The sequence below is a fragment of the Lucilia sericata genome, unplaced genomic scaffold (assembly GCF_015586225.1).
Source record: "Lucilia sericata isolate MDLA Ls3-8-SP2 unplaced genomic scaffold, ASM1558622v1 Contig000241F_arrow, whole genome shotgun sequence".
Lineage (NCBI taxonomy): Eukaryota > Metazoa > Arthropoda > Insecta > Diptera > Calliphoridae > Lucilia > Lucilia sericata.
Window position 1 is genome coordinate 39,082 of NW_023994268.1, and position 26,670 is coordinate 65,751.

A 26,670-nucleotide genomic window follows, 5' to 3' on the forward strand; every position below is an offset into this window, starting at 1 on the left:
GGACGACCTTCTTCCGAGAGGCTACATTGGTCCTCCTTGGCCTCGTCAGTAGGAGGGGATGACTCTGTCATCCGACCGTGAGCAGACACCACAGTGGTGTTATGTTCCCCGTCGGATGACAGATCCATCTCCCCGAACTTCTGTGTGGCGCCGGATTCTCCAAAGGAGTCCTTCGACAACCCTAGAAGGTCGTCCACATTACAGTCCGTTAGAATCTGTTCTTCATGCTTCAAGATCCTAGCATGAATGTCAGTCAGTGTCAGTCCTCCGTCTAATGATAGGTCTGTATCCCCACCATCCTCACTAGTCCGGTCCCTGAAAGCCGTAGTGTCCAGCTCTACTACCCTTTCGTCACATTGTACGTCTTTTCTGTCCGCTACTACCTCTTCCTTTTCTTTATTTAAATTTTTCGACTCAATTTTGATCCCACGAATATGCTCGTTCGGACGGACCATCCACGCAGTGACGGCATACGTGGACTAGGCAACTATCTTACAACAGCGTTTTACCCTGACGCTGAGGGGAGCTGTTAACGGCTAATTTATTTACGCACTAATTAGCCATTCAGGACCTCGGCACTGCTTCCAACCACCTTGACCTTAAAAGTGCTTATATAACGCAATACCCTAATAGTAAAGCTCCTATCAATCAAGAGCGAACCTGCAATGGGCAATCACGTATCATCTATGCCATGATAATAAAGCGACAAGCTATGTAAACCGCTTATTGCTACAGCCATACCATGACAGGATGAGTAACCTTTAGTTATACACCCCTTTATAAGCCAGAACCCACCGCGAGTAGAGGTTTGAAGCCAATAAACTCAGAAGGCCCTGACAACAGAGTGTACGTAAGCCCTCGCATCGCGACAAGATTGTTACCCAGGCGAAGGAAAATATTCGAGTAACATTGATTTGATTTGGAAAATCTAAAGTTGGAATTTGATTTTGACCAAAATTTGGAGTTTGGTTTAGATTTGAGGGTTGTGTAACGGCAAGCTTATTAGGAGCTGCAACATTAGAATCTTTAGGAGAAGTTGTTGATGCCTTAACAGTTCGTTTGCGTTTAGTTTTTGGAGAGGAAGCAAAATTATCTAAATTAGTGAATTTAGAGAAAAATTCACCATATTTAGTCAATTTTCCTTGTAAAATTCTTTCCTAATTTCTTCAAACTCGGTTTTATAACTTTTGAAGAAATTGTAAAATTCAATACCAATTATTCGGCAACTTGGACGGGTCCATTGAATATTTTTAGTTTTATCAGATAGTGCATCTCCATCAGGAGCTTTAACTCTTAATAGCCTGGTGGTACAGGTTTTTTATTCAAATCTACAGAAATTTTATTCATATAAACGATTTTTCTTCATGTTTAGTAATTTATTTTTTGTTAAAAAATTTTGTCGATTTAATCCGTTGATTTGAATAAATATCTTTATATTTACATCCAAAATTTTGTTAAATCAACAGAAATTTTGTTAAAACAGTGGTAAAATAGTAAAATCACAATTATTCAAATCTACATCTAAAATAGTTAATTTTACTCCCTTGAAGGGTGTAAATTTGAAGAATATATCGTTGATATGAATACAATTTTGCAAAAAACAGATAAAATAAAATACAAAGAAGAGAGAAATAATGAAATAGGGCTGTGGCTATGAAGAAATTTCGTTAATTTTAACTAAATTGCTTTTTTAATTTTAACTAAATCACTTTGTTAAAATTGAAGATATTTTTTCAATATAGCTAAAGGTATGTATAAATATATCGCAATATACAAGAAAAAATTAGGCAGAATAGTTGAAAATGTGTAACGAAAACTAGTTTATATTATTGCAAATTGTGGTTCCCTTTAAAGTGCTTGTGTTGTCAAATAAATATATTAAAATAAAATTAAATTAAAAGAAAATTTTATTGAACAAAATATAAATAAATGTAAACGTATAAATATTGTGCTTATATAAATAATAATTTAATATAAAGTTAAGCCAAAGTTAAAAGCCATTGGAGTGCCACAAAAATTGTCGACTACACGATGCACAGTGGTATAGGAAAAAAAAAGAGGGAAATAAATCGGTAACTTCTAAACGGTTAATCCGATTTTAATGAAATTTGGTATGCACAAAGAGGAGGTGTTGTCGAGTTTTTGGACCTTATAGGCCAACCAGGGGCCTGGCGGGGGGTCCTCAAATTAGGACACCTCGGCTATGTTAAATTTTTAAATTATCTCTTATAGTTTAGGAGATATTCGCATTTGAAAATTAAAATGTTAAAATTTTTATCGTCCTTACTTTAGTTTTTTGATAATAGCGGGTCCAAATATTCCCGATTTTCGCAATTTTTTTTTATTCGCTTAACAACAAGTTTATATATCAAGCAGTGAAAGAATTCTGTAAAAATCATGACTGAGTCCAAAGTTATAGGCATTTTAATTTAAAAAATTAAAAAAGGCGATTTTTTGCCATTTTTTTGAGAAAAAAGTATCTTTTTCTTTTTAAGTTATCTAAAAAGTTTGTAAGAAGATGTATATAGAATTTATACTTTTTGGAAAGCTGACTTTACATAAAATACGATAAATGAAACAAAACCTAAACATTTTTGATACCGAGGGGACCAGGTCTATCCAAAAAACCCTATTTTTTATGGAAAATTCAATTTTGAGCAAAAATTCTCAAATCGCATAGTCGATATCAAATTATAGTGAACTGTTTTATATGACCCAATATGTTCTTAATCATTTTGTAACGGGTTTCGATAACCCCGCCCCTGGTATGGATATAATAGACAAAAAACCAAAAAATCCCATTTTTGGGATTTTTTAAAACTTTTTTGGGAATTCCGGAATTTCTAATAAGAAAATTCGAAATTTTTACTTAATTTTGGATTTTGAGTAAAAAAATCTACCTAACTGTAAAATTTCATCAAAAACTATTCATAAATAAAATTTTTATTGCAATTTGAAAATTTTATATCTTCGCAAAAACTGAATAAAAAACATTTTTTAATTTTTTTTTAAGTTTTGAAAAATAGACAAAATTACCTTTCTGACAAATTAATTAGGGAAAACTCAACATCTTTTAGAAAATTTACCTAGCACTATTATTTTCATCCATAAGGTTAACTCTTAAATTTGTTACATATATTAAAAAATGTTCAGGTATTATTTTTTAAACTGTAATGATTTTTACCCCTATAGGTCACTTTAATAGGTAGCTTATTAAAGTGACCTATTGAGGAAAAATTCATTACATAAGGAAACGTTAGATATATTAGGTAGAATATCATAACCCTTTAAAAAATAATTTAATTTAAGTACCTGTAATTAATATATAAGACAGGTTTATTATTTGTAATTTTCTAACCATGGCGATCGTACTAAAAAAATGATTTGTGCTCCATTTTATTTGAACACTCTTCAGATCCTTTTCAAGAAAAAGTCAACATCTTATTGAAATATATTGAAACAGCACATAAAAATAAAGTGGATAAAACTGATATATGTAAAATTGAAAATTTTATAAAATCAGTTGATATAAAACTGAAGAGTGTTAGTTATTCCATTGCTAAATTTCGATCGAAATTTTCTGATTGGCTGGATGAATGTGTAGAAGTTCCTATTTGCGTATCAACTGTTGGTGCTCCCTGTAAGCAGTATGAGGATTTGAGCTCAAAATCAAAGAGGAAAAGGTTATCAACTTCACTAGAAACCTTATCTAACGAAGAAGTTTCGGACACTTTTAAAGCAATGTTAAGAAAAGAAAAACAGCCTTTGGATGCCATAAAAATTGCAAATATTCTTCCAACCGCATCACCAAGACGACTGAAAAGAATTGTAAAGAGTATACCCACACCATCATCTGATACAACGTTCACTGAGGAAGAAGCTATTGCGCTTATGTTGCAGCTGGGATTAAGTCGTGATAACTACATAACGTTAAGAAAGGCGCTATCTGAAAAAGGAGTGGATGTATGATGTACACTTAATCTCAAAAATAAGTATACAGAAATACTGACAATTGGTTTTATTTAAAAAAGGATATTATTTTTTCAAAAATCAAAAAAGTAACACATTTATTAATTAAAAACAATTAAGATATTTATTATTCACTACTTTCTTCCGGGTTATTTTGGTTACTTGAGTTCTCATTTAAGATGTAGTTAAATAGGTGCAAAATTTACGTCACAAAAGTAAGTATACATATAATTTCAATATGTATTTGGCTTAATGATATTAACAAAATACATGAAAATTTTACCTGTTTGAATGTAACTATTTTATAATAAAAAATTCTGTACACTATAACATAGAAAAAATTCACTTTTTGTTCCGAAAAATTGAAATTTTTGGTAATTGATCTGAATATTATTTATAGCAGCATTTTTTCCTATTTAAGAACATCTGACTATTTAAACCCCCTGAGTTTTGGATCGGGTATTCAATAATATCCCTCGATTGTTCATTATGATGCATTGGAAGACGACATTTTAACTTTTAAATTAATTTTTTCTTTACAATAATTGCAATCCATTGCGGAACATTGCCGTTTTTAACATAGTATAGCGTTCATATTCGATATTTAACGGCGATTTCCTAAAATTTATATCTTAAAATGCGATATTAATAATATTTGTACTAGTATCCATTAATTAAAACAATTTTTTTGGTTCCAATCATCCATTACACACTCCTAAATACTACCAATAATCGTCAAATGGTGACCATGTCAATAACTTACACTACATATCGGTTCTGAAATTGATTATTGTCCAAAATAGTACGATTTTTATATTAAATCAGGCTCAATTGGTGGTATGAATACGAATTGAACAATTTTGAACACGGATACATCTTAATTTGTTGCTAGAACAAATAAAATGTCCGATCCATAAAACATGGTTATTGTATCGAGCATATCAATATATGATTGGTAGTATTATTGTATGCTTTGGAAATCGGAGTATTTGGAAAACCTGTTTAAATTAAAGGAAATATATAGAGTTATCCAAATTTTAAAGTTTATGTTGTAAGTCTTAAGAAATCGGAGTTAAATTTCGGTTATTTAAGAACGTACTGTGTTCAAAATGGCCAAATCCATGCATATCGCATTAATTTCGAAATAACAACTCTTTTCAAAATTCTATTTCCAATGCATCATTTGGAGGGTTCAATGACCACCAGATCCAAAATCCGGGGTCTAAAGTGGAAAAAAAATCGTAGAAATGAGAAAAAACTGTTCTACTACTTAATTCCGGAGCCAATCGGCCCAAATTTCAAGATTTCGGAACTAAAAGTAGATTTTTTCCAAGTTATTGTGTAGAAAATATTTTATTAAAAAGTAATTATATTAATACAAGTAAAATTTTCATAAATTTTGATATCATTAAACCAAATATATACTGAAATGATCTGTATACTTACTTTTGTGACGTAAATTTTGCACCTTTTTAACTTCAGCTTAAATGAGAACTCAAAGAACCAAAATATGAAGAAAAAAAGTAGTGAATAATAATTATCATAATTGTTTTTAATAAATAAATGTGTTACTTTTTTGTTTTTTGAAAAAATAATATCTTTTTTTTTAAATAAAACAAATCGTCAGTATTTCTGTATACTTATTTTTGTGAGTAACTGTATATGACAAAATAAATGAAAAGAAGAAAAGCATTATACCATCTCCTATTGAAATAACTGATCGGAAGGCTGTTATTGGACTCGACGCTCTACTCGAAAATACTGCTTTAAGGATTGCTTCTGACTTTTCTTCAGACCAACTTAAAAAAATTAATTCTTGTGATCTTCAACTCATTTGTAAGTGGGGATGTGATGGATTATCAGCACTCTCGGAATATAAACAAATCAACACAATGAATCATCTTCTGAGTATAAAAGTGTACTTATGGCATCGCTAGTTCCATTAAGAATTCGAAAGTATGCTGACAGCGATTCTCCATCAACCAGTTTCGATGATATTTGGAAGAATTCGACTCCAGGATCCAAAGCTTTTTGTAGGCCAATAAGCTTTGAGTATATAAAGGAATCCAAAACAACAACGCAAGATTTGATAAATCGTATTGAAGCAGAAATTAAAAACTTGGAACCTATAACAATCGAAATAGAAAATTATTCGTTTAACATGTCCTATAATTTAAAACTTACAATGATTAATGGGAAAGTTGGAAATGCCATTACAGGAACATCATCTACTTGGTACTGCTACATATGTGGTGATAAAAAATCAGAATTTTCGAATATTTCCAAGCAAAGGTCAATAAATGAGGAAACATTACAATTTGGAATATCCCCCCTATATGCTCGCATACGATTTCTGGAACATTTTCTACATTTAGCATATGATTTAAAGTACAGAAGCATACCGGAAAATGCAAACAAAAGTGCAAATAACAATAAGGAGTTAATGGAAATGAGAGCCAGTGAGAAACGAAGAATTCAAGAGGAATTTAAAAAGCGGATGGGATTAAATATTGATAAACCACTCACAGGATATGGAAGCACAAACGATGGTAATACCGCTAGACGTTTTTTTAAACATTTTGAAACTACTTCCGAAATAACCGGAATTAGTATGGATTTACTGCAAAAGGTCAATATTATTCTAATGGCGATAAATAGCAAGCATAAAGTGAACGCAACAAAATTTGGAGAGTATTCTACAAAAGTTTCTAAATTACTTTTGGAATTATATCCCTGGAAAGAAATGACACCTACAGTTCACAAGATATTATGTCATGGAAAGGTCATCATAGAACATAATATTCTGCCTTTAGGAGAGCTTACAGAAGAACCCCAAGAATCGAGGAATAGAGACTTTAAGCATATTCATCAGTTTAGCTCAAGGAAGTGTTCTAGGCAGTCTCAAAATGAAGATATTTTTAATAATCTGATTCTATCTTCTGATCCTGTTTTATCTACTATAAGGAAACGTTGGATTTGCTACAAAACGTTAGCATTTGAAAATATTCATGAATTTAAAGATTTACTTTATCTTTTAGATATGGACTACTGTGATACCGATTATTTTACAAAATTATATTAATTTATAAAAAAAAAAATAAATAAAGACTATTTTTATATAAAATAAATACTTGTTAATTTTTTTAGGGATAAAGAATAAAAGATTAATCGTAAAAAGTGGCTGTAAAAATTCATAAAAATTTAGGTAGTAAAACATGCCTAACAAATGTATGGATGAAAATAATAGTACTAGGTAAATTCTCTAAAAGATGTTGAGTTTTCCCTAATTAATTTGTCACTTAAAAACATTAGGTAGGCATGTTATATATCAATGGAAAGGTAATTTTGTCTATTTTTCAAAACTGTATATAATTTTTGAAAATTAAAAAATTCGCGGAATACTTTTTTTAAAAAAATTAAAAAATGTTTTTTATTCAGTTTTTGCGAAGATACAAATTTTTCAAATTGCAATAAAAATTTTATTTATGAATATTTGTTGATGAAATTTTACAGTTAGGTAGATTTTTTTACTCAAAATCTAAAATTAAATAAAAAGTTCGAATTTTCTTATTAGAAATCCCGGAATTCCCAAAAAAGTTTTAAAAAATCCCAAAAATGGGATTTTTTGGTTTTTTGCCTATTATATCCATACCAGGGGCGGGGTTATCGAAACCCGTTACAAAATGATTAAGAACATATTGGGTCATATAAAACAGGTCACTATAATTTGATATCGACTATGCGATTTGAGAATTTATGCTCAAAATTGAATTTTCTATAAAAAAATAGGGTTTTTTGGATGGACCTGGTCCCCTCGGTATCAAAAATTTTTAGGTTTTGTTTCATTTATCGTATTTTATGTAAAGTCAGCTTTTCAAAAAGTATAAATTCTATATACATCTTCTTAGAAACTTTTTAGATAACTTAAAAAGAAAAAGATACTTTTTTCCCAAAAAAATGGCAAAAAATCGCCTTTTTTAATTTTTTAATTTAAAATGCCTATAAGTTTGGACTAGTCATGATTTTTACATAATTCTTTCACTGCTTGATATATAAACTTGTTGTTAAGCGAATAAAAAAAGAAATGGCGAAAATCGGGAATATTTGGACCCGCTATTATCAAAAAACTAAAGTAAGAACGGTAAAAATTTTAAAATTTTAATTTTCAAATGCGAATATCTCCTAAACTATAAGAGATAATTTACTGCTATGACGACATTTTTTATAGTGCTCGATGAGGAGATTCTATATACGAAATTTTTTTTAAATCGGAACTCAAATGAAGAAATAGGATCGTTTTAAAAATTTAACATAGCCGAGGTGTCCTAATTTGAGGACCCCCCGCCGGGCCCCTGGTTGGCCTATAAGGTCCAAATTCAAAACCTAAACTCGACAACACCTCCTCTTTGTGCATACCAAATTTCATTAAAATCGGATTAACCGTTTAGAAGTTACCGAATTATTTCCCTCTTTTTTTTTCCTATACCACTGTGCGACGTTATTTTCTTAATTGTTCTGTTTGAGCTTTGTACAAACATTTTCGTATTAACGATGCAAATCGAAGCACTAACGACGCAACTTCAAAACATGCGACGCAAACTGAAACAAAAACGACGCAACTTCGAAATCTCAGAGATTTTTAAAAAGACTCAACTTCGAAGCAGACGCAGAACGAGGCGACGCAAACCGATATTGATATTAAACATTCGAGCTGTTAACTTATCATGTAGAGATTGGCTATTAAAGATGGGCAATGGGACGCTAAGCACAGAGTTTGGAAAAGATGAAATTTATATACCAAATGATACGCCGACGCAAGATTCCATCTTCGAAAATATTTTGCCACACGTAAGCCACTTGATGTAAGAAAGACTCCAAATCTGACAGAGATCAACGAGGAGGTATTACTCATTTTGGAAGGCTTGTGTTCCAACCTAAGCTCAGAGTTAGACCTAAGAAAGGTGGGAACATATTTGCCAGTTGCATTTTCATGGTTCGCAAATGGCGTCAAAATATATGCTATTCATGCTGATGGAAAGCAGGAAATGCTTTGTAAGGGCAGTTCAATAAAGTGTTTAAAAAGTTTTATTTAAATTTTTAAATTTTAATTAAATTTTTAACTAATAAATGTTTGTTCTATTTCGTTAATTAATTATCATTTGTATTGTATTTTTATTTATTATCCTAGATTTTTTTCATACATATCGTCACCTAAAACGCAAACGGCCCTAACTAACCAAAAATTCAAAATCGATTTTATTGGTGTCAACACCAAAAATTCGACTCCTCCGACCATAATTATCGATTTTATTGACAGAAAACAAAAGGCCCTATCTACAAAAACATTTAAATATTAAAGGTAAAAAGTCAAATTTATCCATTTTTATATACGCCATTGTCAACTATCATAACAAATGATGTTTCACTATTAAACAATTTGTTTAATTACTACAAATAAATCGCGTTGAAAGAAACAAGCTCCTTAATTTAAATAATTTTTTGCTTCTCCTGTAAAATTTTAGTAATTTTAGATAGGGCCGTTTGCGTTTTAGGTGACGATATATTTTTTGGCTTATTTCTCTGTCAAGCAGATTCATTTCTTTTGCTTGACAGGGACAGGCTTAACAGCTAGGAATGTAATAATTTCAATTAAAAACATTAAATAATTTTATTTAAATATTTGAAAATCCTAAAATTTTACCGAAAAATTACAACATTTATATAAATTTGGAGTCGTTTACAAAATTGTGTTATGACAAAGGACCTTTTTATTGTTTGATATAGCTTACCAAACATTGACACCAGGAATAGAATCAATCACCCCTATCGCCAATACAAGTGAAATTTTTATTTCCCTCGAAGGGAAAATTGCTATCGTGAAATTGTTGTGAACAATTCATTCACAATAGTTGATTTTGTATGGAATCAATGTTTACAAAGTTCCATCAAAAAATTTTACAGCAAAGGTTTTTTTTCACGACGAAAAAGTTAGTTAAAGAAAAAAGTGGAAAGGGAACACATTTCACGTGAAATGTTAATTGGCGATAGGGTGAATTAAACTTTCATTTTAGTAGGGAACATTGTCACCTTATTTTCCTTCAATTCAAATTGAGCCACCCTAATTTATGTATGTATTTATGTATATAATTATGTAGTATGTATGTATATATTTTTCTTTAATTTGTAATATCTGTTTAATGTAGTTAAACTGGGAAACACTTATTCCTAACAACTGGAGCGGTCCTATAGTCGTTAGAAGTTCTGATTACCTGAAAGCTGTTGAAGAACTGTTAACAAAATATCCAACACGTGTTGCACATAACTCCATGCTGGTGTTGTTCGCACTTGGAATTCTACCTCAAGGTCCCCCTAATCCCTTAGTATGTACACGAGCTACTATGTGGGCTCTACCTGATATAACATCTGCATTATTTATAGCTCAACATTCATCGGATGATATTAGAGACGTTATAAGACGTGTAAGTGAGTTAAAACAAAAATGAGACTTGCTTATAGAGTGATTTTTTTTTATTTCCTGCTTAGACTGAGGTTATATTTAAATCTCTAAAAGCACATCTTAAACGTGCCCCATCTCTTAAAGGTGCAGCTCTTGTAAAACTATCTGCTTTGAAAATACAATCAGAGCCTTGGAATGGATTTTCAAATATTACAGCAATGATAAAAGTTTTAGAATCGATGGAAATCACCTCTGACAATTGGTTTGAAAATATTTTGAAGATCTACCAACGAAATAAAGCGGTGCCTGATATTATTGATATGAACATGGATTCTCATGATGCGTACGTTTTCCAGTTATAAAGATGTTCTTTTTTTGCTAAAAACATATTTTTTAATTTTTTGTAGGTGGGCGTATCCTATTGTAGCAAAAATTTTCTATGATACACTAAGTCATTCCATAGGTTTGTACCTTAAAACACACATAATTTGTTTTCTTAAATTTTACTATAAAAACTTTACGCTTCATTTTCCTGCAAACATTATTCAATTTAAATATATATGTATAATTTTATCGTATGGGTATTTTGATCAAAAAAGTGCTAGTTTTTTTTTTTTTGAAAAAAATGTTTTTCTTTTATAGTAAAATATTTGAATTTAAATTTTTAAAATAAACTACAAAAATAATAATATTTTAAACTTAGTACGCAAACGTACCAACACAAAATCAGATAGAACCAATTCAGATTCTGGAACTGCTACATTGGAACTAGTCAGTGTTGCCAAAACTTTTAGGTCCCATCCCACCAGATTGAGTTTTGAAAAACGCCAGAATCCGCTAAATCCACAAATAAAAACGCTAACTTTTACCGTAAAAGTTTATTTGGCAGAAAGCCGATTTTATTAAATAAAACTGTTTATAAAATTAATAGGAATTTAATTTTTCGGTAAAATATGTATGTATACATTCATATAAATTAATTAATATCTATCCATTCAAAATTATCTTTTTGAGAACAAGAATACATTTCACTGGATCCAATTAAATTAAAATTAAAATTAATTAATTTAAATTAAATTAAATTTAAATTTGGATTTTACGATATTTAGCTGACTGAAAACTCATTCTTCTTCCGCATTGGACCATGGCATACAAAAAACTTGCAAAGCAAAATCTATATATAATTGCAATACGTGTAAAAATACATGTTATATAAAATAAAGCCTTTCCTAAAAATTCAGCAATTCATCTAAAAGAAGACTAAAATGTGAGTCACCAATATCTTTCTGTAAGTCTTCCTTAAAGTGTATTGACAAAACATTTTTAACGATTTTGGAACACTTGGTTCTATGTAATCGAATTTGTTGACAGTTCGTAGAATCGTCAAACTGGTTCTTTAAAAGCGACGTCAAATGATCTACAGGAGCTATAGGTCCGTGTTGACAAAAATACATTGATAATGCAGCTTCATTCATTTGAATTTTATGGTCCACTCTTTTCTAAATTTTTGATTATAGGTTAGTTTACCCATTTTCCCGCATAAAGAGGTTGTCAACAAAAACGCTTATTGCAAATATATTTATATTTTTTCTTACCAATAAAGTATTTTTTTATAAAAACAATATTTAAATCGCCGTTTTGGCAACACTGGGACTAGTAATATCGTTATTAATTCTCGAAAAAGTGCTGTCGAAAAATGTTGTTATTAACAAGGACTTCTGAAATGAAATCAGTTCAACTACATACTTAAAACCAGTAGAAAAATATCTAAAATTTTTCGAAAAAAAATTTAAATATACCCAGCAAAAACTCTGAAATTTTTGGTAATAGCCAGTAGTTATTTCATATATTACTTGGTAATGAGTGTTCATTATCTTCTACATTATTTCATATAGCTGAATAGGTTATTACTGGTAAAGAACAAAACAATTTGGATTTGTTATGGCTCAATTGTCTATACGTTCATTTAACAAACAGGGGGTTCGTAGTTCGAGCCCTGCTGGATACTGTTTATTTTTTTCTTCAAAATGACATTCATTTATATATTTTTGTAAAAAGCCGTTCTCAAAATTACAAAAAGCAACATGTTAATGGAGCATCGAGTAAGCGGCTGGAGTGAGAAACATAGAAAACAACTGAATGTCTGGGTTCAAATCCCGGCCGAGGATTTTTTTTTTATTTTTTGTTTTCTACATACAAAGTTGGCCCAAAATAAATAGCTATCACATAACATATTTGTAGGTTTATTTGTAACTAGTTATTTCGCAAACAGTGTTGCCAACTTAGTGCTTTTAGCACATTTGCGGTGCTTTTTGGTGTGCCAAACGCGGAAAATTTTGCTCATGGTGCCTTTTTTCAAAAAGGCACTACAGTGGTGCTTTCTAATTTTATGACAGTGCATTTAGTGCTTTTTATACCCACCATCAAAAAAGATGAGTGGGGTATATTGATTTTGTCACTCCGTTTGTACCACATCGAAATATTGGTCGTAGACCCACAAAAGTATATATATTTTGGGTCCTTATTAAATTCTAAGGCGATCTAACCATGTCCATCCGTCTGTTCATCTGTCCGTCCGTGTGTCTGTTGAAAGCACAATAGGGTTAGAACGGAAAGAGCAATCGAGTTAAATTTTTCCACAAATATTTCTTATAGGTAAGGTTTGTTTGGTGTTGCAAATGGGCAATATATCCCCCATACAAGGGCAAATTTGGCATAAATAAGTTTTATATGCGTCAAAATCTCTGTACCAAATTTTATGGGAATCGGTCCAAAATTGACCCTACCCCCCATACGAGTATAGCGATGAAATTCAACATAAGTAAGTTTTATATAAGCCAAAATCTATACTAAATTTTATAGAAATTGGTCTATAATTGACCCTAAATATATAAGTTCTCCTTCAGAAAGTGATTTAAACGGTCATTACTGACTTAAAAATAAGAGTATAGCGATGAAGTTCGGCATAAATAAGTTTTATATAAGGCAAAATGTCTCTACCAAATTTTATGGGAATCGGTCCATAACTGACCCTACCCCCAAATAAGGTCCCCCTATGAGTGCAGCGTTGAAATTCAACATAAGTAACTTTTATATGCATCAAAATTTCTCTACCAAATGACATTAATACTCATTACCGACTTAAAAATATTCGACATAAATATGTTTTATATTTATGTCGAATAAGCCAAATCTCTCTAGCAAATTTTACGGCAATCGGTCCATAATTGACCCTATCCCCACATATGGTCACCTTCAAAAATTGATTTTAACGCTTATTACTGACTTAAAAATACGAGTATAGCGGAGATATTCGAAATAAACAACTTTTATACAAACGTAATCTTCCTACCGAATTTAATTCGGATTTGTCGGTAACCTACCCTACCCCCTATTAAGGTCCTATATGAGTACAGCGATGAAAATTGACAAAAAATAAGTTTTATACAATTTTTTTACACAATTGAACCTATCCCTCATATATAAAGCCTCAATGATTACTTCATCGTTGTACTCGCAATAAAATGATTTTTATTATAATTCTTCATTCCGAATTTTATGACGATTGGTCTATAACTGACCAACAAAACAAAATCTATGTACAAAATCTATCATTACCTAGTAATCTAGAAAGTAATATTGGAATCACGTGGAAACTAATTACTCTTGGGGTGAATAATATGTACCTACCTTAAACAAATTAATAAATAGTTACTAATAAGATTACAAAAACTTTGCGAAATAGCTAGTTACAAATAAACCTACAAGTATGTAATGTGATAGCTAGTTATTTTGGGCCAACTTTGTATGTAGAAAGCAAAAAATAAATAATAAAAAAATTCCTCAGCCGGGATTTGAACCCAGGCATTCAGTTATTTTCTATGTTTCTCACTCCAGCCGCTTACTCGATGCTCTATTAACATGTTGCTTTTCGTAATTTTGAGAACGGCTTTTTACAAAATAATATAAATGAATGTCATTTTGGAAAAAATAATCGGTATCCAGCAGGGCTCGAACCACGAACCCACAGTTTGTTAAATGAACGCCCTAGACAATTGAGCTATAACAAATCCAAATTGGTTTGTTCTTTACCAGTAATAACCTATTCAGCTAAAAGAAATAATGTGGATGATAATGAACACTCATTATCAAGGAATGTATGAAATAGCTACTGGCTATTACCAAAAATTTCAGATATTTTGCTGGGATATTACATAAGCTTTCCAAATCTTAAAATAGTGTCTATATCCACAGTAATTTCTACTACTTAGTGGATATAATGAGCCGTAAATACCCACGCTTCTTCGGAATTCATTCCACAGACGGTTAAAAATCACTAATTGCTACTTTTGAAGTGATGATAAATGTTATTCTTTTGGAAGTATTTCGCTTTATTTTTTGCTGGGTAGCTTCAAGAAGAAGCACATGAACTAATTATCATTCAGATTTCTCTGTTTTTAACATGTTTTGCATAATTATCAAAAAAAACAAAGAAAAACAAAGATTTTATAGAATATTTTAATAAAGCGATATTTAATTTAGATAACTAACAGTTAAATAAATTTTACTTATATTTAACTAAAATGTAATGTATAATACAAAAGAAAACTATTAGTTGGCTATTCTGCAACTAACTTTAAGTTAGTTGACGAAGAATTAATTTTAAGCAAATTTTTAAGTAACTGACTTTAAGTTAGTAATGCAGAGTCAGACAATTGAATACATAATGCCTAGGACATCGCCATGTTAAATTAGTCAGTTGGCTCCATTAATAATAATCCAAAAATCAACCATAACTAGTTGATGCAAATGTCGGCTTTTAATGCATTTAGAGTTAGTTGAGTTGCTGACAGGGTATTTATGGTCTATAAACTGATAACGGATAAACCGATTTTCTTCAAATTTCCACAGTATGTCCTGTAATCACTCATTGTTTTGAAATTTTTAATGGGCGCCTACGTTAAAAATAAGTCGCGACTGTTTTTTATACACACCCAGAAAGAAAATAGTTTTTCTGAGTGAAAACTTTTTTGTTTTCAAAACAAAACAACTTTTTAACTCCCTATTTGGGAAATTGTCAATAACTTCGTTGTTGTTTGTCGATATAAATGTTTTATACCTCGTTGGATAGACAATTCAATAAATTTGCAAGTAAATAACACATAACAAACATGAATCGGATGATATACGTCTGAAACTGTAAATTTAATGGAGAAAAACTGCATTTTTATACCCACCATCAAAAAAGATTTTATCATTCCGCTTGTAACACATCGAAATATTGGTTTTAGACCCACAAAAGTATATATATTCAGGGTCCTTATTAAATTCTAAGACGATCTAGCCATGTCTGTCCGTCCGTCTGTCTGTTGAAGGCACGATAGAGTACGAACGGAATGATTGATATTTTCCACAAATATTCGCTATAGGTAAGGTTTGTTTGGTATTGAAAATGGGCAATATCGGTGAACGTTTTCGTATAGCCACCATAGAAGTGGACACCCGAAAAATAGCTTTAACGGACATATCTGTTTTAAAAGTACGAGTGATGAAATTCGACAAAAATAAGTTTCATATGATCTTAAATCTCCCTACCAAATTTTATGAGGATCGATCCATAATTAACCCTACCCCCCATATAAGGTCCCCTTCAGAAAATTACTTTAACGCTCATTACAGGCTTAAAAATACGAGTATAGTGATGAAATTCGTCACACATAAGTTTCAATGGAGCAAAAATATCTCTCTCAAGTTTTATGTGGATCGGTCCATAGTTGATCCTACCCTCCATATAAGGTCCCCTTCAAAAAATGACTTTAACGCTCATTACTGGCTTAAGAATACGAGTATACCGATGCAATTCGACACGCATAAGTTTCATGCGAGCAAAAATCTCTTTATTAAGTTTTATGTTTATATTTTTAGATATTATATTTTTAGATATTATATTTTTAGATATTATTTATTTTTCATAATTATTTTTACACTTCGTTTGTTCAACACTTTATTTAATTCCATCTAGTACAGATAAACCATACAACTGATATAAAAATAGCGATACCTAAATATTTTTAATAGTACACATATTTTGCTTATATCATAAACCATTTAATGGTTGTTTGAAAGTTTAAATGGCTCTAAATAATGCAATATGTTTACATAGTTATCATTATTTATTTGTTGTAAAAATTATTTTTTTTCAAAAAATCATTCTCAAATTTATAATTGTCATAAATATATAAATGTTTACAGTAACTAAAATATTGATGAAATTCAATAAAAATAACAATTGTATGGTTATAGTTATCATTATTTATTTGTTGTAAAAATTATTTTTTTTCAAAAAATCATTCTCAAATTTATAATTGTCATAAATATATAAATGTTTACAGTAACTAAAATATTGATGAAATTCAATAAAAATAACAATTGTATGGTTATGACAACAAAATACTGTTACAAAAAACATAGAATAGTTATCCTAATCATGCCGAACCATGTTTTTTCTCTGCGTGTAGGGAAGCATTCCTTTTACGGCATACGGTTTGATGGTGGGTATATGAGATTCGGTACAGCCGAATATAACACTCTCACTTGTTAGTTTTTCATTTCGTGATCCTGTGCCTTTTTTAAAAAACTTCAAATTTTAAATAAGCACATTGTACGAGATTTTAACTTTTCTAAGTTAAAATAATTTTCAATATTTTTTATTTAAACGGAATAAAAATCCTTAAACTCTTATGTAGGGTATTTATTTAAACCGTTATTTAATTTTATTAAATATTTGAAAACTAATTAAATATAATTAAATGTATGAAAAATCTTCTGTTCGCAGCGAGGCAGTAAAAGCAAGTCAGTTTTAATAATAATTTCAATTTAAAAAGAGCCAAAAAAAGTGCGTATCAATATTTAAATATAGCTTACGCATATAACATACATATTTACATACATGCGAATATGGTAAAAAGTGCGTAGCAAAAAACCAGTATTTTTCGCACTTCTTTTACTGCATTTACTTTAATGAGAGAAAATAAATCTCATTTAAGTAAATCTGCATAGAACTACCAAAATTAAACAAAAAAGTGCGTAAGCTTTTATGTGCATTGTTCACACTAGCAATGAAATTCAAAAAAAATAACTTAAATTGTTAAAGAGAAAAATAACAAATTAATGCAAATAAAATAATACAAAATATAAATATTAAAGTTGTTCACCAACATTCTCCCCCACTAAGGACGACAGTGCTTAAACCGAGGAAGAATCATCATCACCATGTAGTTTAAAGTTGTAATCATTTTCTTCGGCATTAAAGCTATCATTTGTAGGTAACAGGGCAACTTTAGACATTGGGCGTTTAAATGTTTTTCTGTTTGAAAATAGAGTGACCACCCTTACACAACCATCTTTGCCGGGATGAATATCTTGGATTCGGGCAAGCGGCCATTCTCCAGGGGCACCTCGTTCATCGAATACGACCACTAAATCACCAATTTTAGGGTTTTCAGTTATTTTGAGCCATTTGGGCCTAGCTTGAAGTCGACACAGCCATTCGTTACACCAACGTCGCCAAAAATGTTGCTTCAGCTTTTCGACGGTTTTCCATCTATTTAGTCGATCAATGTTGACATCCAGTAAATCTTCTTCCGGAACACATAGAGTAGGTTCCCCAATCAAGAAATGAGCTGGGGTGAGCGCATTGCAGTCAGATGGTTCGGAATTTAGAGGGCACAAGGGTCTGGAATTCAAACAGCTCTCAATCTGGGCTAAAAGCGTTGTAAGCTCCTCAAATGTCAAAATACGGTTCTGCATCACTCTCTTTAAGTGGTGTTTTGTAGACTTCACGCCAGCCTCCCAAAGACCACCAAAGTTTGGAGAGGCTGGAGGTATAAAATGCCATTTCGTACCATTTGCGGCCAGGCAGTCGCTTATCTCATATGAAATCGATGATTTGCTGCGATTATAAAGAATTTGTAGCTCCTTATTAGCTCCAACAAAGTTCGTACCACAGTCTGAGTACAAGTCGGTACAAGGGCCACGGCGGGACACGAAACGCCTGAAAGCGGCCAAAAAAGCATCGGTTGACAGGTTTGTTACTGCTTCCAAGTGTAAAGCTTTCGTAGTCATACATATAAACAAACAAATGTAGCCCTTTGTAGTTACTGAGTTTCTTGCAGTGGATTGTTTTATAGCAATTGGACCGGCATAGTCAACTCCACTGTGCTTAAACGGACGAGCAGGTTTAAGACGAACACTAGGGAGATTTCCCATCATCTGCTGGGCTGCCTTTGCGTTATATTTGAAACACGTTATACATTTTCGCAAGACACGTTTAGCAATACTTCTACTTGATATTATCCAATATTCCCGTAGGACGTAAGCTTGCATTTGGATTAAACCGCCATGTAAAGTTTTTATGTGTGCATCTAGAAATAATAAATTAGTCAAAGGATTTTGCTTTTTAAGTAAAATTGGGTGTTTAGAACAATAATCAAGGTCAGAATTTTGAATTCTACCGCCAACTCTAAGTATTTGAGAGGAGTCAAAAAATGGGCAAAGTTGAGCTAAAGCGCTATTTTTTATAATTTGACCTCTCTTTTGAAGTTCAGAAATCTCTTGCAAAAAATCCACCTCTTGTGAAAGTTTAACAAGCCTTAAACGAGCAAATTTTAGTTCTTCGGTTGAAAGAAACCCTGTCATCTTACCGTTACCTTTTATTTGTGAATGTTTATAGTTTTGAGTATTGTGTTTAAAACGAAATATGTATGCAGTAACACGTATCAATTTGCAAAGTGAAGAAAATCTTGTTAATATTTCTGGATATTGTTTTATTTCAGCTACAACCGAGTGCATATTTAAAGTTGGTTCAGTAGAAATTTCATCCATTTCATTTAGATTTAGTTTCGGTTGTTTTGGCCAATTTTCTGCAGGTTCCGATAGCCATTTAGGGCCATGCCACCATAGTTCATGTTCAACCAATTCATTCGAAGATATACCACGGGAAGCGCAGTCAGCAGGATTTTCACGTGTAGATATGTATCGCCATTGAGAAGCATGACATCTGCGTTGGATTTCTGCCACTCTGTTTCCAACATATACGGGCCACTTAGATTACTGACCACGTATCCACGAAAGTACAGTTGTACTATCAGTCCAATAATAAACATTTGAAATATCTTGATCAAGTGAAGAAGTTATTCTGTCAACTAATTTAGCCAATAAAGTAGCAGCACATAATTCCATTCGAGGTATAGTTAACCGCTTTATAGGACCTACTTTAGTTTTCGCTTGTATTAAATACACTTTTGTACCCAAATCTGAAATAGTCTTAGCGTAGACAGCAGCCGCGTAAGCCAACTTAGATGAATCGGAAAAACCATGAATTTCAATTGAACCACATTTAAACGTTCCGATCCAACGAGGAATTTTAATTCTTTCAAGAAACTTTAGATTTTCGCGGTATGTTAACCATCTTTTTTGCATAGCGTCAGGTAAGCGATCATTCCATTCAATGCCAAGCAACCACAAATTTTGAAATTCAATTTTAGCAAGAATTGTAGTAGGGGAAAGCCAGCCTAAAGGGTCATAAAGTTTTGCTGAGTCTGAGAGTAAACTTCTTTTGGTAACTACTGATGTATCTTCAATATTGATCTTAAATGAAAAGCAGTCGTCTATCGTGTTCCACTCGAGTCCAAGAGCCTTTACGGTATTAGGTTGATTTAGTTCAAATATATCAGATTTTTCTCTGTAGTCTACAGGAATCAATTCTAGCAATTCCTTCGAGTTTGTTGTCCATTTACGTAAATTAAACTTGCCTTCATTAAGTAAACTACATAATTGAGTATGCAAATGGTAAGCTTCAGATAGACTATCAGCTCCAGAAATTACGTCATCGACATAAGTATCTGAATTGAGCACATTACATGCCATCGGATATTTTTCCTTTTCGTCCAACGCTAGTTGTTGTAAAACCCTAATCGAAAGAAAAGGAGCGGGTGTAGTACCATAAGTAACCGTTGAGAGCTTATAAATTGATATCTGTTCAGAGCCACTATTTCTCCACAAAATTTGTTGAAACTTTCGTTGTTCCTGTACCACAAGTATTTGTCGGAACATCTTCTCCAAATCTGCCCGAAACCCAATTTTAAAACGTCTCCACCGATTTATAATTGTGGGCAAATCATTTTGCAATGCAGGACCAGGTGCTAGTTCCTCATTCAAGGAAGATTGAGCAGACCTTTTACAGCTACCATCAAAAACTACCCTCAATTTAGTAGTAGAACTACTCTCTCTTAACACACCATGATGAGGCAAAAAGAAACCATTTTTTTCTAAATCACGTGGATAGGTACCGACCTTTTCCATATGTCCGAGACATTCATACTCTTTCATAAAATCTAGATAAAGTTTTCCAAAGTTCTTATTCAATTTACATTTTGACTCAACATTCTTTAAACGAGAAAGTGCTGCATAATCCGTATGACCAAAGACTGGAAGCGGGAGGCCTTTAAGCAATGATTTAAATGGCAGTGATACGGTGTAACGCCCAGATGAATCACGAGAAGTAGTGCTTTTGAAATGTTGTTCGCAAAGGATTTCTTCTTCTGTCAAAGCTCTTTTTTCCAGCAATTCTTCTTGTTCCCAAAAGGACAGCAATTGCTTATCTAATGAACAAACATTTACTGTGATGATGTGCTCAGATGAGTTATCATGTGAGGGGCCAGAAACTATCCAACCGAAATGTGTGAGTTGTAAGAATAAACCACTTTCAAATTTTTGTTGCTGAGGTAATATGATATCTCCGTATACATCTCCTCCTAACAAAAGGTCAATTTCACCAGGTTTCGAAAAATAAGGATCAGCTAATGAAAATTTCTTTAAATCCGGTAATAATGTTTCGTTTATAGCCATAGGTTGATATGCCGTTATTTTCGGAAGAACCAAAGCCTCGCAATCTATTTTAAAATTTATTTCGATTCTTGAGAATATTGCAAAATTAACGTATTGCTTTGAAATAGTAGATTGGTTTCCACCTACACCGCATATTTCCACAAAGTTCCTTTTATAAGATAAGTTTAAGGCATCTGCAGCCTTTTTGGTTATTATACATTGATCAAGAAGAGCACGCAAAACAAAATCTCCCTGAGGGGTTTTTAAAACAACACGCATCGTAGCGAGGAGAACTTGGGGCCTTTTCCTCCTGTTAGATGTTTTACTATTGTCAACGACATGAGCGGTAACGTTTTCAATACCTTGAGAAGACGAGGATGTTTGAGAAGGTATAACAGGTTCAGGGGTCGGAGTATTAGAAACATGATTTATAAAATACTCATTATGAACAGTGGTATGGTGGTTTTGTTGGCAGACTTGACAGCGAGAAGCTACATGACATTTGTTACTAAAGTGGCCTGGGGTTAAACAATTTCGACATATTCGCTTTGAATTCAAAAAATCTCTTTTTTCACTAGATGGTAAAGCAGAAAACTTGAAACACTTGAAAAGAAGGTGACGCTTATTGCAGCAGGGGCAGTTGTAGTCGGTACTTGTGGAAGCAGCATTTACATAACGTCGTAAATTGTTTCTACTTTTATTTTGATGTTGTGGGGTTTTTGGTTTCGAAAAAGGAACATTAGGGCTTGAATCAGTCTGATCAGAAATAGTTTCTAATGTTCGAAAAGTTGATTCCAAAAATTTGAACAAATCTTCAATAGGAGGGATTTAAGTCGAGGCATTAAGCGATTGCTCCCATTCCTTTCGGGTTTGTACATCTAGCTTATTTACTGTCATATAAATAAGCATAGCATGCTCACCTTCGGTGTTTATTTCTAAAGTACGTAGTAGGGCAATACTAGTTCGTGTTGTGTCTAAAATCGTCTGAATGCTTTTGGAAGAGCCATCAGACGAAGGTATAGCAAACAGTTTTTTAAAAATAGTATCAACTATTTTTCTTTTATTATGATATCTATTCTGTAGAGCGGTCCATGCTAAAACGTAGCTTGAATCCGTTGCTGGATATTCGTTCACGATATCCAAAGGAGTTCCTTTACAAGAATTTTTCAAAAAACAAAATTTTTGAACATCAGTTAGCCCAGAATTATTATGGACTAACGAAACGAACATGTCCTGATAAGACATCCAAGTGAGGTAATCACCACTAAAAACTGGCAAATCAATCTTCGGCAAACGAGCCTGAAGCGAAAAGGTTTCATTTCTAGAATGAGAGGGACCAGCAAACGTACTGGACTGAATTCCAGGAGAACGAGTAACAGAAGAATCCATGAAATCGAGCAATTGGCTTTTAAGGGTAAGAAACTCGTCTTGAAATTGATAATAAACATCGTCTTCGAAATACGGAATATTTTCTGTATTAATAGTATTGTCACGGACTACAGCGCATAATTGGGTATTCCCGTCTTTAAATTGCAAAAAATTTGATTCTATTTCGTCTAAAACAGATTGTGCGAAGCCATGCGTTTTATGCTGTCTTGAATTATATAACCTAGCAGTACGTTTTAAATTTAAAAATAAATCTTTTTGATCCTCAATAAGATGGTGAATATCCGCCATTTTGTTCAAAACACTTTTTTATTTTCAGTATTGTATAATACAAAATGTTATGCATACATACAGTTTTCCAGAAACCACAAATTAAGGTAACTGTAACGCAGAGTTCCAAACCTTATTTTATTCGTTGCAGCAAGTTTCACTTTTCAAAATATCTTCAAGACTACAAGCGATTTTTCCAAAGAAGTTCTAGAGCCAAGTTCCAATCGCAAAGCAAGCAGTTCTAAGGGCAATAAGATTCCAATTCGTTACTCCAAATAGCACACAATTATTCATCAGTCCCGGGTTTCGGCACCAAATAATGTACGAGATTTTAACTTTTCTAAGTTAAAATAATTTTCAATATTTTTTATTTAAACGGAATAAAAATCCTTAAACTCTTATGTAGGGTATTTATTTAAACCGTTATTTAATTTTATTAAATATTTGAAAACTAATTAAATATAATTAAATGTATGAAAAATCTTCTGTTCGCAGCGAGGCAGTAAAAGCAAGTCAGTTTTAATAATAATTTCAATTTAAAAAGAGCCAAAAAAAGTGCGTATCAATATTTAAATATAGCTTACGCATATAACATACATATTTACATACATGCGAATATGGTAAAAAGTGCGTAGCAAAAAACCAGTATTTTTCGCACTTCTTTTACTGCATTTACTTTAATGAGAGAAAATAAATCTCATTTAAGTAAATCTGCATAGAACTACCAAAATTAAACAAAAAAGTGCGTAAGCTTTTATGTGCATTGTTCACACTAGCAATGAAATTCAAAAAAAATAACTTAAATTGTTAAAGAGAAAAATAACAAATTAATGCAAATAAAATAATACAAAATATAAATATTAAAGTTGTTCACCAACACACATTTTAAAATACTTCTTCTGATCAAACAATTCCAAATTTGATGTCAAAAGAACTCGAAGAGTTGGGAAATATTTTTTATTATTTCTATTTCATATTGTCAGGATAAAAAGATGTCAAAAATGTTTTTTAAACTTTTTATTCTTTAATATCTATTTAGGTCTTCAATATTATTTCTTCCAAAAAAATTTGAAGGATATTTTTAACATTGATTCTGAAAAAATAAAAATAACACAACATATTTTACAACTCTTCTTGGTCATTTGACACCGTATTTGACATAGCAGGGTAATCTGAAGTATTTATAACATTTTTTAATATGTTCCTTCGAAGTATAATGTACTTTAAATTTTGGGCTGACATTTTATGGAAGACTATGAGAATTACTAAACTTTTTTAGAATTAGTTAGGATTACATACATAGTTTCCTTAAATGTAAGAAAAGTGTCACACTTTTTTCTTAATTTTTATACATTAAAGAAATAAGGTAAATCAGACGACTAAATTTAAAGATATAATCTTTTAAAATGTTAAAAATCAGTTCGGGCCATGTTTTATTTTAGTAAACAAATTTATATATAAATGCAAATATTTTCATATTTAAAAGAGCTTTTTTATTAATAATGAAAAACCGGTGAAATAAATTGCTTAGAGTTTTGCAAACTATTTTGAAATTTTCTCCGGAGGAACACTGTTCTTGTCTTAAGGAGAAAATGAATAATTTTAATCACTCATTTGGTGATTATAATTATTGTAATAATGTGGAGAGAAAAAAGTAAATTTGATTATTTTAGATGTGTACATATATATTAGAGGAATATAAATATGTACTGGTTGGTTGTACTTTACCTTATATGTAGGTAACCCAATTGTGTAAAACCAACAGAAAAACTTTAAAGCGGTAAATTTAAACGTTATAAAATTTGTGATTTATTTATAATAGAGTTGAAAGTTGCAACTGAATAGTTCTGTTGCTATGCCAGAAGTGAAACATAAAATTTTTGATTTTCATAAATGAACCTATTTTTAAATTCCAAAACCCGAAGAGTTTGTTGGAAATTCTTTTATATTTCTAAGATACCGTTAGCAACATTATTTTCTTTATATTAATTACTAACATTCTAGTTCATTATCATGTAAATATTAAGGTAGTACAATTTTAATTTCATTTGATAGTACTAACAACTCATTTACAAATACTAACAATTCAATAGTAATTAGTTTAATACAAAATTCAAAAATACAATTCATTACTTAATACTAAAAATTCAATAATAAAATTCATTTATAATATATATTTCATAAAAAAATACAATTAAATATTGGTTTAAACCTTTAGTTTAAACATGGTGCCGGCCTCGGCCAATGCTATCTATTCAAGGTTACTTTTGAAACATAGCACGTTTGCCAAGGATTTGATGGCTTCAGCCAATATATGTTGATCTGGAGTGGGTGGTATATTTGTGGTAGGCAAAGCAACTGGAGCTGGTGGTTGTTGGAGTTGGTGACGTTGTTGAGTTTGATGAATTTGATGACGTTGGTGATGACGTGTTGATGGTGCTGACGATGCTGATGATGTTGATGCTGTCGGTGTTGACGATGCTGATGATGTCGGTGTTGACGATACTCATGGTGTTGGTGCTGTCGGTGTTGACGATGCTGCTGATGACGACGTGTTGCAGTGTTATGACTGCGTCGATTACTGACAGTGGTCATTCTTGACTGTGGGCTGACTGTCCTCGTTGGGTGCAACAGGGTATGATGCAGTTGTTTGCATTTTACACATGATTCCATCGAGGTACAGGACCGTATGTTGTGGCTTCGAGCCAAACAATTTGTACAATACCCAAGACGTTCAACTACGCCTCGTCTTTCTTGTGGCGTCATTTTTCGGAACCTCCGGCAAAACTTGAGCCCGTGATACCCTGTGCATATCACACAGTAATACACCTCCAAATCCCTTGGAACTACACTTCTTTCATCGTTAGGGCTATGACTCTCATTTGGAATCCGAGTCGCTGTTAATCGTCGATTGGACCTGCTGGGAGAATGTATAACAAGGAAAACATTTTCAATTAGTACATTATAGGGGAATTGTTGGATTATAAATGTGAATATGGTTTTAAAAAACCACCAAATTGCAGAAAATTTTGAATAATAATGAATCTTTATTAGGATAACAAATTTTAAATACAATATTTTGAGGCTATTATAGAAAATACTGATAAACTACGATATTCGAGAGATTTTTTTTTTAAAAAGAGGACTGTACTTTAAGGTTTGAGTCAACTGGAGCTTCTTCTTGATTCAGAAAAGGGAGGTAACACAATTTTACGATAGGTCGCTTAATCACACCACTAGCGGTACGTACGTCGGCAGTTCGTACATTACCATCTGAACCTGAATAAGTTTTTTCAATTCGGCCTAGATTCCACTCGTGAGGTGGTAGTAGATCGTCCATAACAATGACTAAATCTCCAATCTGCATATTTTGACATGAGGTTTTCCACTTATACCTTTTATGATGTGATTTTAGATAATCATTTTTCCACCGTTGAGAAAATTTATGATGTATAACTTTCAGCTTTTCCCATCTATTTATTACCGACATATTCGAACAATCTTGTTCAGGGAACGCCATCAACGGGGCACCTCTTAAAAAATGTCCTGGCGTTAGAGCTGTAAGATCTGAAGGGTCTTCTGATACTGCTGATATAGGCCGTGAATTGAGTACTCCCTCTATCCGTGCTAAAACTGTGACGAATTCTTCAAATGTAAATTTGTGAGCCCCTGCAATTCGCTTAAAATGATACTTGAAACTT

General features: G+C 32.0%; 1 protein-coding gene across 1 annotated transcript in view; it reads left to right on the forward strand.

The window, feature by feature from the left end:
* Positions 1-8,556: 8,556 nt before the first annotated feature.
* LOC119602560 (endothelin-converting enzyme homolog) overlaps positions 8,557-26,670 on the forward strand; it is a 60,177-nt gene continuing 42,063 nt past the window's right edge. Inside the window, exons 1-4 of the mRNA XM_037954144.1 lie at positions 8,557-8,817; positions 10,173-10,448; positions 10,513-10,769; positions 10,834-10,889. Of these exons, the coding sequence (XP_037810072.1) occupies positions 8,557-8,817; positions 10,173-10,448; positions 10,513-10,769; positions 10,834-10,889 (850 nt within the window). The remainder of the gene's footprint in view (positions 8,818-10,172; positions 10,449-10,512; positions 10,770-10,833; positions 10,890-26,670) is intronic.